The sequence below is a fragment of the Melanostigma gelatinosum genome, assembly GCF_949748355.1.
Source record: "Melanostigma gelatinosum genome assembly, chromosome: 15".
NCBI lineage: Eukaryota > Metazoa > Chordata > Actinopteri > Perciformes > Zoarcidae > Melanostigma > Melanostigma gelatinosum.
Window position 1 is genome coordinate 6586529 of NC_136648.1, and position 15198 is coordinate 6601726.

General features: G+C 44.2%; 1 protein-coding gene across 2 annotated transcripts; it reads left to right on the forward strand.

Moving 5' to 3' along the window:
- Positions 1–1968: 1968 nt before the first annotated feature.
- mmp16b (matrix metallopeptidase 16b (membrane-inserted)) lies at positions 1969–14886 on the forward strand (the record flags this gene model as incomplete). Of its 2 annotated transcripts, XM_079284320.1 has the most annotated exons (11): positions 1969–2097; positions 4048–4196; positions 4415–4429; positions 4760–4876; positions 5930–6234; positions 8750–8911; positions 9831–10051; positions 10162–10300; positions 11447–11597; positions 13314–13429; positions 14525–14886. In XM_079284320.1, the coding sequence occupies 11 exons, from the start codon at positions 1969–1971 to the stop codon at positions 14884–14886; spliced, it is 1866 nt and encodes a 621-aa protein (XP_079140446.1). The 2 variants fall into 2 exon arrangements, with proteins under 2 accessions (XP_079140446.1, XP_079140447.1); XM_079284321.1 differs by lacking the exon at positions 4415–4429.
- Between the last annotated feature and the right edge of the window lie 312 nt (positions 14887–15198).

Here is a 15198-nt window from a genome sequence, read left to right on the forward strand (position 1 = left end):
GATTTTTCGGAATGTTGTGTGTGTTCAGGTTTCAAAGCTAATTTAGCAATTGTAATGCAATGTGCATGCCTGCGTATAATAACAATAGTGGTGGAGTTTATGTATGAAGCCCTTTAAAATCATTAAGTGCTTTACATAAAACAGGAGAGAAAAATCAAGTGCAGTGAAACTTTTAATCAGATCGAACAAAATGGGAGAGATTCAACTGTAAATCATAACAATTGTCATTAGATACACTCTTTATGACTGCGATGTTGTCAGAGTTGACTGACCCTTTCTTTAAAGGGGCCGATTCAGATTCTCATTCAGGTGTCCTGAAGGTGCTGCAACCTATAAGGCCGCTGCTCATCTGAAAACGTGTGTGTGTTTCTTATGATGTTCTTGGACAGGATAACAATCCAGCGTCAGGGTCAGCAGAGTTTAATCTCTGAACTTTGACAATCCAGAATGCACTGAAGTGGTTTGGTGCTGACTGTGGCACAGAGGGTCTGCATTCCCACAGCATGGTGCCATGAATTGTTCCGGTAAGTGGTTGTGCAGTCCTTCAAATCGGTGGTGAGAAAGTGTCCTTAACTACAGGAATCTCTGAGTCATCCACAAGTGTGAATAAAATGGATGAAAAAGATGTCCGTTATAGCAGACTGGCTTGCATTGGACCTCGCGGGAAAAACTGCCAAGTCACAAATGTGTCAGCTTGGATGATATGCATCCCAACTCTCTCTCGTACAAGTTGATTGATGGAATGAGATACTGGATGTAATCAGCTAAAATGCAGAGTCCTCTGCAGATACTGCCACACTCTTTCCAGAGCTGCTGACTCCTTCTTTAAAAGGAAGGTATTGTATTGTAAAGTGGAACGAGGATTCTGTCGTGAGCTCTTCCTTCACTCCTTTTTCCAGTATGCCCTTTCTGCCTGTCACCTCAAATCAATGTCAGATCTATTTCCCGGCTCATTAGATCGCGTGGGGCGGATTCAGGTCCCAGTGTGTCCATGTGCCCTCTGAGGTTTGCGAGCAAACAGCCGACGGCCTCGTTCCTCTATGAAACACCGCCACCGTGTGGCTCGCTTTGCTTGGGGCAGCTTATTTGTAGCATTTCAGCACTACAGAGCTGCAGGAGCTATAAATGTCTTGGGATTCTGTCAGGTCGTTTGTTCTGTGTCCTCAGGCCAGAGACCAACACAGGGGTAAAGTGTGGGACAGATAGTTTAAGATGAGGGAGTGTGAATGCACTGATGGCCAGCTGTTGTCTCCTTGTCTTACTATAAACAAGCTAATGATGACAATGATAAGATGATCCATTTGTCAATTATTCGCAAGGTGCATGCTCTATTTAGTTTATTATAGGAATATCACGCAGTTGTGTCAGTGCACATAGAGATGATTTGGCTCTATTGTGTATGAAGGCATCAGCAGAGGAATGTCCATCAGTCCATAATCTGGATCTGAGCCTTTGTTTAATATCAGTCATTTAAAAATCACAGCGTCTGCCTGCACGTGTGCTTCAAACTGTATAGAGACAATGTACAAGTCAATCGTGCAGGCAGTTCTGAGGAAAGGCATTTCGTCTCGTGTGCGGTGTGCAGGGGCAGCTCTCATGATGCTGCCAAGCGGCGCTGCGCTGTGTGAGAGAAATCAAAGCGCAGGCGTCGAGTCGGGAGGGAGCCTATCTTGCGCAGACTGGGTACTGTACATGGCCATTGATGCTGCTGGATAGATGTAGTCCCTGATGTAAATAAGAATGGCGAGGGCAGCGGGTCTAACGTGCCGCGTTATCTCTGCTTGACATCGGAACATTTTACGCCACCATCGGGATCTTATAAAAACACGGGGGCCTTTTTCCTTCTCGTTTTTTTTTTTCATCCGAACCTGCCTTTGAACAGCTCTGCCTGATGATTTTCATTTGACACCAATAGCCAAAGCAGACGGACGGCTTCTTCTAATAAACACTCGGGAAAAACAGGTCATTATGACCTTAGTATCCTCCAGTACAAGAAAACCATCGGATTGCTTTTACGCGGCAGCATTCTGCTTGCATTTGTTGCTTTGGATTTCGTGCGCTGTGTCCGGAGAGGAGGATCATCACTTCAGCGTTGAGGTAAGATAAACGGCCTTCCTCTGCCTGCTTATCACAAATGACCGCGCTCCTCTCCTCCTACATCGTCCACCTCGGCGTGAAAAAAAGCATCCATGGGATGGTATATATGTCCGTGGGCTCAATTACCATAACGGATAACATGGATACATTGGAAGCATATCAGCACAGCTCACGCGCTGAACGGTAAAAAAAATATATATGTCTCGCATTCCTCATTTGCAGAGTGCCATGAAACAGAAGGATGCTCATTTTATTGCTCTGCGGTCCACGAGCTCATCCAGCCCGCTGATCCTAAATGTGCAACCCAGATATATGGAGTGGTTTATTTTTACAGCGATGTGAAGCTGCTTTCATCGATATGCTTCTGTCACAGGCTAACATAAAGTCAGACATGCCTTGGCATCATCACGGTGCTGGAGGAGGAGATTAAATATTTACAGACACAAGCTGCATAGTAGGATTTGCTGCTTATTTTTTGTACCTTATTAAATTGATGTCATTTTCATCCTCACCTCAGGCTCCCCTCCCACCTCTCTGTAGAAATGAAACGCTGAGGCTGCCAGCCACACAAACACATCGTTATTCAATGTTATGGCTCACTGAAATCTGCCTGATGTCTCTCTGGGATCTGGGATGCCTTTTATTAACAAACACAACACACACACACACACACACACACACACACACACACACACACACACACACACACACACACACACACACACAGAGGAAACACGCCCACAGGAGAGAGGGGAGGAAAAAGAAGAGACAGAAAAAGGATAAACAAGGCGTTTAGCTCAGCAGAAAGAAGGATAGCGGCAGCAGGGGGGAGGGAGGGGGGGGGGGTGGACAAGGACAGCTAGTCAGATTAGCTGGCTGGAACATATCTCATAGGCTGTGTAGTGATGGGGAGGCAGCTGGTTGGCGTGTGGACAGCTGTGGATAGCGTGGGCATCTCTCGACCTCTCAGATTGAGTCTGGCAGTGACCACCCCCCCCCCCCCCCCCCCCCCCTCCGGATGATGCACGGCCTTAGCATCCCTCCTCTGTATCAAGCCGCACTCTCGCTTTGTAGGGCAAGAGGAGGCAGGGCCACAGTCCTGCACATGTAGGCTGACCGGCAGCCGCAAGACACAAACACTGACTACGGCCACTAGAAGGGATTCAAATGCAAACAGTTGCATTGATGGGACAAATATCCACACACACCGGAACCACTGCTGGATGGACAGTTTCTGCAAACACAAGACTATTTACATGTTAATTCTATGAAGTTTTTCATGAATGCGTCTGTGACGTTAAATATATAGAACCATGTTCTCTTCCAATAATAAAATTATATATATATATATATATACTAATGGTTAGTCACCTCAACGCATTGTTTGTGGGATGCAGAATGAACGACCCGCAGCCATATTCTTGTTGGTTTTGATTATGGGGTTGGCCACTTACTTGGAAAAACTGGGAAGGGTAACTAAACAAATAACACTTTGCCCTCATTAAACAGCTACTGTTTTGGTGCCTTTGAGCACAGTACTCCAACCACTGCGATGGAGGAATGTCTGCGGTCTGTTTGTATTCGTTAGCGTCCGTCAGTGAAATATGCTGAAAAGAGAATATATTGAACACGTGGAACCAAATGTAATCAAACACGAAACGAAGGTGATTCAAGTTGAACGCTGCAGCAAACGGGAAGACTTTCACATTGTACAGCTCGGGTTGATACATGTACATTGTAGTAGATGATTAACGCATCAATTATCCGCACAAACCTGCAAAGTGCAACTTTTTCTGTGCGTGTTTTTTGCACATCTTCTCCTGCTCCATCACCATGTTTTCCTCCGGCCTTCCCATCTACTCTTGAGTTTTCTACTAGAGGCTAAAGAAAGTCTTAAAATAGCCACCATCCGAAGGCCCAAATCCTTCTCCCTCTTCCGTCCTCTCGCAGGGATGGCTACAGAAGTATGGCTACCTTCCCCGCACAGAACCGGGAATGTCTGTCCTGCGCTCAGCCCACACCATGCACTCAGCCATCGCCGCCATGCAGCGCATCTATGGTCTCAATGTCACAGGGACACTGGATGAGAGAACCGAGGAGTGAGTATGCACACATGCACCAGGCCATTGACGTGGCATTAATGCAAATGCTCCCCTCATTCATTTAAAAATGCAGAAGGAATGGCTATTAATATTTCAATGAACTAGTGAAGGACAGAAATAGAGATTTTCATTTCACCCCCCATCACCTCGTCTGAAACAACCTCAGGTGAAGGTTTTAACACTTTTCCTTCTTCTCACTTTGCATGATGATGCAGTGATATCACGCTGAGGTGAGCATTAATGTTTCGCCGATGCATTACAGTGTGTGTGTGTGTGTGTGTGTGTTCTGTACTTGTGATAATCTGATGTGGTATGAATGAGAAAACATGAAACTTCCTCTCAGCCCCCATTGAGAATTGAATCCTCCACTTGAATCGATGACTGTAGTTTGGAGTAGTTCGAGTGGTATTTTTGCACAACACTTCCTTATTTTGCTGCCGTGATTACATCAGGAAGAGAACTGCTGAGTTCACTTCAGTGCTGTATTCGGCCTTGTTGATGGCGTTTTTGCCTCGCGACTTTTATTGAGTCTCCTCCTCTCCTCTCTCCTCTTCTTTAAGTTGGATGCAAAAGCCTCGCTGTGGCGTTCCGGACAAATTCAAAAGTGCCGCGAGGTCACGGAAGCGGCGATACGCATTGACGGGACAGAAGTGGCAGCGTACGCACATCACCTACAGGTATGTAGTGGAGGCAGTTGTCATAGCGACCATTGAGCTTGGCCGCGCTCATTGTGGGTTTCAGATGTGTTCATTTTCTCAGCTCTCCTCCGTCTCTCATCTCCTCCTCTTTAACCATCTGGGATCACATGCTCCGTGTTGTCATAGAGACCGCTCATATACGTCACACACACACACACACACACAACACATCACAGATTCACACATAAATGTGCCCATGTGTGCTGTGAGTATGTTTACTTACCAGATTATAAATAGCTTGCTATTTTTTTTTTCTTAATCCGCCATTTGCTGTTTTTCTAAGACAAAACAAACAATTTTAACTGAGTAGCATGAAGATTGAAGGCTTTCCTCTACCTCGTATACAATTGTTTGAAAAATCCTGAGTGTAAATTGTCCGTAATCTCAGAAGAAATATTCAAACTCTCATTCTAGCTCGGCCAATTAAGCTCCAGTTTTTAATGGGTTCTGAGGAGAACTGATAAACGGGTCTCTGGCACAACTGCAAATTGACAGGTTACAGAAGAAAAAGACGATAACACTGTCAATTTATTCAAATCCTTCCTTCCTCCACGAATTTGAATTGATGAGCCACCTCTCCTAATGGAATGTCAATCAGTGCTGAGCCAGTGCTGCTGCTGACTGCACTTTATTCATGAAAATGAGTGGAGAGAGAGGGAGAAGATTTCCCATTCCTCTCTGCCTGCTAGGGACTGATAACGACTGCTGTGTTAAAAGTTCAGTAAAAGCTGGCGGGCTTTAAGTAGTTGTGTCAAGTGCAACTTTTTGTGTGTGTGTGTGTGTGTGTGTCTTCTCATTTTGAAAAGTCAAAAAATGTGAACTCAAAATGAATGGGATAACGAGGCACGGGAGTTGATGCGGTGTGTATTTTTCTTTTCTTTCCGGTGGTTTAAAATAACATGTGAACGCTTCCACTGCTATGAACACAGCATGTAAACTAGAACCTGCAGGGCCGTTCCTCAGCCCCATGGTCTCTGTATACTGTGGCTCTCTGGAGCCTTTTCAATCGGTTTGCCTTCTTTCCTCCCACAGCATAAAAAATGTCACACCAAAGGTGGGCGCCCGCGAGACTCACGATGCCATCCGGCGGGCGTTTGACGTCTGGCAAGGTGTGACTCCCCTCCGCTTCGAGGCCGTTCCATACAGCGCGCTGGAGACTGGCAGGCGCGACGTGGACATCACCATCATCTTCGCTTCGGGTTTTCACGGTGACAGCTCACCCTTCGACGGGGAGGGGGGATTCCTAGCCCACGCCTATTTCCCGGGCCCAGGCATCGGAGGCGACACACACTTTGACTCGGATGAGCCCTGGACCCTGGGGAACCCCAACCACGATGGTAAGTGAAGGAAAAGAGAGGCGGTAAAACCTAAATCTAGAGAGAGAGAGAAAGTGGAGATGGTAAGAGGTAAGACAAAGGCTAGTTCAATGTAGAGGTAAGTAAACTAGGTCTGTGGAAGGAATGAGGGAAGCATTGAGATGTAACAGAGGTGGTATCACAGGGCGGGGTACGAAGGATGCTTAACCTGGAACAAAGAACGCAGAGATGTCTTTGATCGGGCTGTGCTCCGTAAAGACGCATCAACCCATCTGTCAGGATTTTGATGGTTTTTTGCTGCATAATAAGCTCCTCGGATGATAGAGTGCTCTGCTATTTTAAGACATTGGTTGCTGGCACATGATTATGGTGATTCTGTTTTTAGTGAATTTAGCTCAGTATGCTTCAGGAGAGGTAACAGAAGACGTTAAGGTGCCCGATATACCCTCTGTCCGTACCATTGCAAAATGTGAAAATGATGCATGCGTGATATATGTTTTGATTTTGTAACCACTTCCTCAGCACACTACGGAGCACAAGGTTCATTTCAAGCAAGAGAATAAAAACACCAGAACACTTCCTGAAAATATTCAGAGTGTGTAGTCAGCATTTATTTAACAGTAACATTACACATATAACAGCTCTCTGGTATTTTCCCCTGTATGCCCTTTACGTTGGGAAACTCACTATCTTTACAAATTGACCCAAGTCGTGTGTTTTTTCCCTTTTAAATGTAGTGTGGTGCGACTGCAAAGCTTGTGTGTATGTGATGTAGATTATTGAGTTCATCAGTCCTCTCGACTGGTGCTCCCCTGCTCTTATTCTGTCATACCGCTTCATAGTCTGTTTTGTTCTCAACAAACAGCCTCTTTCCCTCACGAATCATCAAATGCTAAATAAACCCAGCATGCATAAGCAGGGCAACATTTGGTTATCCTCATTGAAATGAAAATATGACCAGATGTGGAACTAATATTACTAAAAAAAAACCCAAAATGAATGGATTTACTGTGCTATACATTAAATCCTCTTACTGCACATGTGAATCCCTGACGCTAGCATTCCACACAGCAACGCGTCTTATGACGTGATGTTATATCACGTTTTGCTTTGTTACGTGATTGTGGATAAGGTTATGATAGATCCGGTTCGGTTGTTACGGATTGTATTGTCAAATATACTGCGGTGGGCCACCCCTGCTAATGTGGATACCGGCAGGGTGCAGCATCCCGTAGAGGGAGAGCAGATAAAAGAGCCTTTCTTAGTGGAGCGTCCACACACACACTTTCATTACCCTACAGGGCGCCAGGCTGCTCCGCTAATACCCATGTGCCATACGCTTACATTGTGTCCTCCCATTAGCGGAGGAGGAGGGTAACAGCTCACATTGCTTTTGTTCTGGGAAACTGTTTGCCGCCCCTCCCTCACTCTCTCTTGTTTTCATACTCCAATGGTAATTGTCTCAGACTCCCAAGTCAAATTCACGATCACCCTTGCGCAGTTCTTTGTGTGGAGGGCTGAGTCTGAAGAGCTCCTGTCTCTGCTTTATGTGTCTGGGTATCGGTGCAACCTTTAATGGGCTTTTATAGCGCTGCAATTGTAAATGTTGCATGTTGACACGTGCGCTAATGGTAGCTCCGACCTGTCTCCTGGGAGGCTTTGTGGGACATTTTTGGTTTGTTGGATGAGGCTGGATGTGTTAGATAGGGGGGGGGGTGTAACCTTTTAGCTGCTGGCTGAGGGTCAGTGGTTGTTCTGTGCAGCGCTGCTGGCAGGAGTGGATATCATGTTTTAAAGGGCAACAATCTCCTGGGGACAGCTTCCGTCACAAGCTGTACGTAAATGGTGTACTTTTCTCTAAATCAGGTTGACACGAGCTGAGTGTTGACCATAGACACTGACCGTGGCATTTTTTGTTGTTTTTCATTTGTCTGTATGAATGTGATACAAAACAAGATGTTTGCCATGCCGACATTTACATGTGTTCAGGTGCGTTGTATGGACGTTTGTTTTTTCACTGTTCTCTGGGGGTCTGGGCCGCAACGTGAGTGTGCGTCTCTCTGTGGCTCACATGTGGCCTATCTTCTCTTATGGGGCAAAAAAAAGACCCAACACACCTCCAATGATCTTTACTTGCACTACATTGCATGACATTATAGCTCAATAGATGTTACGCTTGGACCAGAGAGCTGCAAGAAAAGATTATTTTCATTGTTGATTAACCAACCGGTTATTTGTCAATAATGTATTGAATGGTTTGTTTAAAATGTCAGAAAAATGCTCAGTTATGTCCAACCAACAGTCTAAAACCCAAAGGCTTTACAACAAAGTCAAGAAATAAAAACAAACAGATAAAAAATGCAAATACTGCTTGTTAATGAGTGTGTCTGTGCGTGGGCGTATGTTTTCTTCTTCTGTTTCATCACTGCACACATTCATTCTCCTCCACCTCTTGTTATGGACTGCACGTACTGCACAGTATGCCATGTATGACGGAGGGTTTTTGCATTGACGAGGTCCTTCTTCCCCTCTCTAGGTAACGACCTGTTCTTGGTTGCGGTGCATGAGCTGGGCCACGCCCTCGGTCTGGAACACTCCAACGACCCCACCGCTATCATGGCTCCTTTCTACCAGTACATGGACACAGAGAACTTCAAACTACCTCACGATGACCTACAGGGCATCCAGAAAATCTATGGTAACCCTCTATTTTATATGCTGGTCTTTCTGTTTATGATGTAGACGTTGAACTCCTTTTCTGTTAATGTCAGCAGTTTAAAAAGTAGTAGTTAGTAGGGGTGTAACAATACGCATATTTGTATTGAACCGTTCGGTACGAGGCTCACGGTTCGGTACGCATGACGAACCGAACAATACGTTTGAATAAAAACAAAATAATCTTTTTTTTTATTTTATTTTATTTTTTTTTAACCTTAATTTAACCAGGTAGTCCCATTGAGATTAAAAATCTCTTTTGCAAGATGTAAGTAACAATACAAGATGTAAGCAAGATGTAAGTAACAATACTACATAACATTAAGGAGCAGTTTTTGTTTTTTATGCTTATGTGTTGCTAAGAAGACACCCCAGAAGATGGGTCACTCAGGTATAGTTCCATCATTGTTCAAAGTCAAAGAATAACTTCATGATGTTAGTTGTAATGAATAAATATATTTTAAAATCAAGTACATTTCTCTGGCATTTATAGTTTTCTACTGTACCGAAATGTACCGAACCGTGGCTCCACTGTATCGTACCGAACCCAACCGTGGATTTTGTGAACCGTTACACCCCTAGTAGTTAGATAGGGACCTGAAGAACAATGTCACATATGCATTATATTGTTCCAACCTTTTTTTGAAGCCGTATTACAACATGTTATTAACACTGAAGCCCTGCAAATACTTATTACAAATACTGCTGCAACATTCAGTCATGTTAGGTTGATTGCCAGTAGGCAGCATTTGTCAGCTGTTAAGGAGGACAGCCAACAGCATAGCAACATGACTCAACTGACAAATCATCTGTGCCAACATTAAAGGTGGATTGGTCAAAGAAACAGTCAAGTTATTCAATTTCTCAATGGGTAGGTCCAGAAAAACCTTTCATCTCTTTAGGTCCACCAGATAGAGCGCCACAGCCCACCAGGCCCCCGCCTACGGTCCCTCCTCCTCGCTTCCACCCTCCCTCAGACCCCCGTAAACATGACCGCCATGCCAGACCCCATCGCCCTCCACAGGGGGGGGCCAAGCCCTCCAACCCCAACTCCAAACCCAACATCTGTGACGGAGGCTTCAACACCCTGGCCATCCTCCGACAGGAGCTTTTCGTCTTCAAGGTAGAGTGGATCAGCAACCTGAGAGAACATGGCTGCTGGTTTTAAAGCTGTTTGGGATGGTGCTGGTGATGATAATGATGCTGATGACTCTACTTTATTCATGTCTATAGGACCAGTGGTTTTGGAGGGTACGGGACAACTCCGTAGTCCCTGGCTACCCCATGCAGATCAACTACTTCTGGAAAGGCTTGCCTCCCAAAATTGATGCCGTGTATGAAAATAGCGAAGGAAAGTTTGTCTTTTTCAAAGGTAATTATTTAATATTTGGATTATGTTTTTTCTTTTTTTTGTTATTCATCAAAGGCACCCTGCAGTGTTTTCGGCCATCAGTAGCGCTGTAACAGAGCGATGCTTTTACGAGTGGGTACCCGGTTTGTTATTGTTCTGCAAACGCATTCTGATGCACATCCACACGTGAGAACACACAGGCGACATGATGCATGTTTCTGCCACCGGTTTCATGCTATTTCGCTGATGGCATTTGCTGGTAACTCGCCAATACATGTAGCAATGCACCAACAAAGGTGAGGAAGAAGGAGGCTGCTGGCTAGCAAACATGGTTGTAAACGCGGGATTAGGTTGGCCAATGTGGAAGGGAATGCGTTCAAGACATTTGTCAGACACACAAAGCCTTGTGCTGAAAATACTGAATGTAGACAAAACTCTTGTTTGTTTACAAGGAAATTCCACATGGCAGCTTTCATTTTATTCAATCAAAATTGTATTCCCTGATTCATTTTACAACAGAATACAAAATACATCAGGTTAATCCGAAAAAATGAGAAAAACCACCACTACAAGTTCAGGTTTGCGTTCAAGCTCTTTAAACATAGAGTGGTCTTTTATCATACAGCAACTGAGCGGGTGACTTTGAGCTTGTTTTTCGTTCTGTACGGTAAGAGAACGGGTGCAGGTCCAATGCAGTCATCCGTCCATCAGGCAGATTAACATGACATCTGTCACCCAGCGGGATCAGAGCGCCCCATGCTTTATTTATTCACTCAAGGGGACTTAACTGCATGTGTGTGCATGCGATGTCTAGCTACTACTGCCAGCACACCACCGCAGCAGCTCTCCTCACTCTGCCTGAGGCATTTATGATCAAAATGAATTCAATGCAACAGCTTCAATCAAAATGAAAACAACAAGTCTCGGCGGTTTTGCCTTCAGAGCATCATCTTGCTTTTTATTGTATTATAGATTCCACCGCATAGATTTTCTGCCGTGCAGATATTTTGCAGACGAGGTGATACATCTGACATTTGAAATCATGTGAATACACCAAAGGCTCGAATGAGCTGAGGGGCCGGCAGTGTTTCGTCTACAGCGATATTTGAGGTCATCTTTATGACATCTTTGTCCCAGAGCCTCCTAAATTGGTGTGTGTATTTCTAGGAAACCGCTTCTGGGTCTTCAAGGACACAACTCTCCAGCCTTCCTACCCTCAGGACATCTCGCTGTTCGGGAGCGGCATGCCCACTCAGAGTATCGAGACAGCTGTCTGGTGGGAGGATGTCGCCAAAACCTACTTCTTCAAAGGAGACAGGTCCGTGTTGAATTATTACTGCCACCGTTATGAAGTTAAGTAGTTGGGCAGAACTGGAGTCTGTCAGGGAAAAGAAAATAGTGTGAGGACCATTGATGGCTGAAATCTTTATTTCAGTCTTTTGTTTATGACCATAAATTGTCTCTGTGTTGCCAAATGGTAGAAACAACTATAATACAGTGCGTTGAGGAGTGAATCCTACAGACAAAAGAAGGAAATATTAAGTATCTGTCAGCTCCTTCCCTTCTGTTTTTCTTCATGAATGCAGTGTTTGGACTATAATGATTTTTGGTACTGAGTCCCATTACATTTTTATTAATTGTGCCGGTTTGTTGATCAGTGCATCTTCAATTTTAGCATAGATGAGCTGGCATTTCTGTAAGCTGTCACACGTTGCTATGAAAATGCTGATTGTCTATTTAACAGCTGAAAAATGCTGCTTATTGACATTGAACCCATTATTACCCAACGTTAGAGCAACGTTTGTGATGGGGATTATGTTACTTCAGCGTTTAAGCCTTTTTTCCCTGGAAGGTATTTATATATATGTGGTTTATATAGTTTGTATAAGTATTTGGTCTGCTTGCATACATCCATTGATATATTCGTTGGTGTAGTTGGTTACCTGCAGTTGTAAGGCGAATTGAAACCGCAGAGTCTTTTCAAAACAACCAACTCCGAGAATGTGTTGTTTATCTATGTTGCGAGGGTTTTACATTTTGAGAGTATGCCAGTGTGACTCACGTGTTTGTTCAGCTGTCGTGATAACTCACCTCCCAAGAGGTCAGAGGACCCGTGGTAAAAGCTGACAAAGTGCTTTGTCATGATACTGTCATCCCTCAACTTGCTGCTGCACATCACGACAAACAGGACGTTCTGTCCGTCGTCTCGAAGATGATTTCATCTCTCTCTCTCTGTGACAGGGTGGTGTTTGTTCTAATTCAAAGACATGACACTGTGTGGCAAGATGTATGTGTGTGGGTGCCAGTGCATGAGAAGTAGATCAATCACACAACAACCCCTGAAACTAATTCACCAGGCAGATGAACACAGTATGGATGATTGATTGTCCGCTTTCCTCTGGTCATGTGAATCCAGTCAGTTGCAGATCTTTAAATGGTCACGATTGAGCTCTTGTTCTAAAAAAGTCTGTCACTGACACAGTGCGCAGAAGTCCAGTGCTGTGTCACGATACACGTTTTAATACAATGTGTTTTGAATGTGTATTTAAATATTTAGAATTACGTGTTCTGTACGTTGTCAATTCACCATCTGAACGTGTTGGTCATGGATTATTTTAGCATCTGCCTCTTTAGTCAGTGCGGGGCCATTTTCGAGCATGAGATGGGACTGTTTATCTTGGCTGCATGTACACCTGGCACAACTTCTTTCAAAAGCCTGGATTCAAGAGTGGAAAAGCCTTTCTCATGTGTATGACTGGGCTACATTTGAGTTTGTCTGTCAACCCTAGTTTGAGCTCCTTGTCATTTAGAAATGATGGATTTGGTGAATGGGTCCAGTTGTTATATTGATTTAACTCTCATCACGCTGTGCTAATTTGTGTTTGTGGATTTTTGAATGCCCACAACAATAGGAGCATGTTTTCCTCCTACTTAAAATGTACCCAGATCAGCTGTTACTGTAGGGGCAGGTGTCGAGCAAGGGGTACATGTCACTGACTGTTTGCATCCTGTATTTCTGTTTGTCCTGTTGTAGGTACTGGAGGTACAATGAGGACATGAGAACCATGGATCCAGGTTATCCCAAACCCATCACCATCTGGAAAGGCATCCCTGACTCTCCACAGGGGGCCTTTGTGGACAAGGCCAATGGTACGTCAGCTTCATGGACCATGTAACTAGTCAGTGAGATTGAACACCCTGGCATCGCATGTCTATTGTTTTTAAGACATTTAGAAAAGATGAAGAGCAACAACTTAAAATGCTGTTGGTCTGGTATGTGTTGCCACCGTTTCACTTCATGCAACGACACGACAGGAAAACAGGAAGTTCATCCAAAAGCACAGAGGGGATAATGAATCTTTTTTTTCCTAGATATTGACCCCCTGAAAACAACCTCCTCCATGACATTGATATGAACTGTCGCGATTTCATAATCATCTATTTATATAACATATAAATCTCATACTGTTTTGAAAACATGAGGTCTTCAGCTTTCACAATCAGTCAACCAATTGTATTCTCCAAACTAAGTCTTATTATGAAGTATTCTAACAATGTAAAGTCCTATAGACATACATTTTGTAAGACAAGAACAACTTCAAAAGATCTGGGATCATTTTTCAGCCGACCTCTTTGATACCGCCACCAGATGGCAACAAGCACTAACAGTCTATACATCATTCTTTTCATCTCATTCGTATAAATCTGTGGATACCACATCGAGCACGAGGGCCTTTGTATTCTCCATATATATGCCTGTATAGCATGGAGCTCTTCAGCCATATGAATACTGATCAACACTGAGACCGCCTGAGTATCTTTATTGTGTTTTTGTGTATTTTCGTAACATTTAAAGTTGAAATCTAAGAGGAGCAGAAGACATTCAGTCGCATCATTGTCTATGGGATCTTTATTTTTACCTCTGAAATTTAGATTGTACACCAGGCGAGGATTAAAAAATATAATTGTTTTCGTTTATTGCATAATTTGCTAAATATAGTTTACTTACAATGGATTAATATTCCTTTCCTTCCTATCTCTCAAAGAAGACCAGATATATGCATATAAGTCTTATGGTCGAGGAGATATTCCTGATTAATTTTGGGTTTTATTTTATGAGGCATTTTTACAGAGGGACAGGGGGCTAGAGCCTAAGATGTGGGTACTTTAGTGGTACATGCAGCTGCACAATACTTGCTCTTTGCCAGATTAATGTACCTAGGTGTATTTTTTTATATACTCCAGGCTTCACCTACTTCTACAAGGGAAAGGAGTACTGGAAGTTCAACAACCAGCTGCTTCGCGTAGAGCCCGGCTACCCGAGGTCCATCCTGAGGGACTTCATGGGCTGTGACGGTCTACCTGCCGATCCCGACTGGGACTGGAACCCCCCGGTGGCAGAGGAACGCCACTACGACAACGGTGACATGGACGTTGTCATCAAATTGGACAGCACGGGGGGCACGGAGAAAGCAGTGGCCATCGCTATTCCCTGTGTCCTGGCACTGTGCATGATGGTCCTCCTCTACACCGTTTTCCAGTTCAGGAGGAAGAGCACACAGCGCCACATACTGTACTGCAAGCGCTCCATGCAGGAGTGGGTCTGAGTGACAGTTATCGCACTGAATACAGAGGGGGTGTGAAGCTCTGACAGACGTCTCGTCATTACTTGAAGTACAGTAATTGGAAGCACTGTAAAGGGTACAGTGCATAAGGATTGCCATGTTGGCAGATTTTAAAACAGCTTGAACTCATAACAAGCTGTAAGGAAGCAAAAACAATGAGCAGAACTCAACTGAAGACATTAAGGGAGCCACCTCTCCTGTGTCCAACTAATATGTATGTATCTGCTTTGACTTTTTTCTGTATCTTGGAATGAACTCAATTACGTGAGACAGAGTTAAGCTACTGTAAGTGGG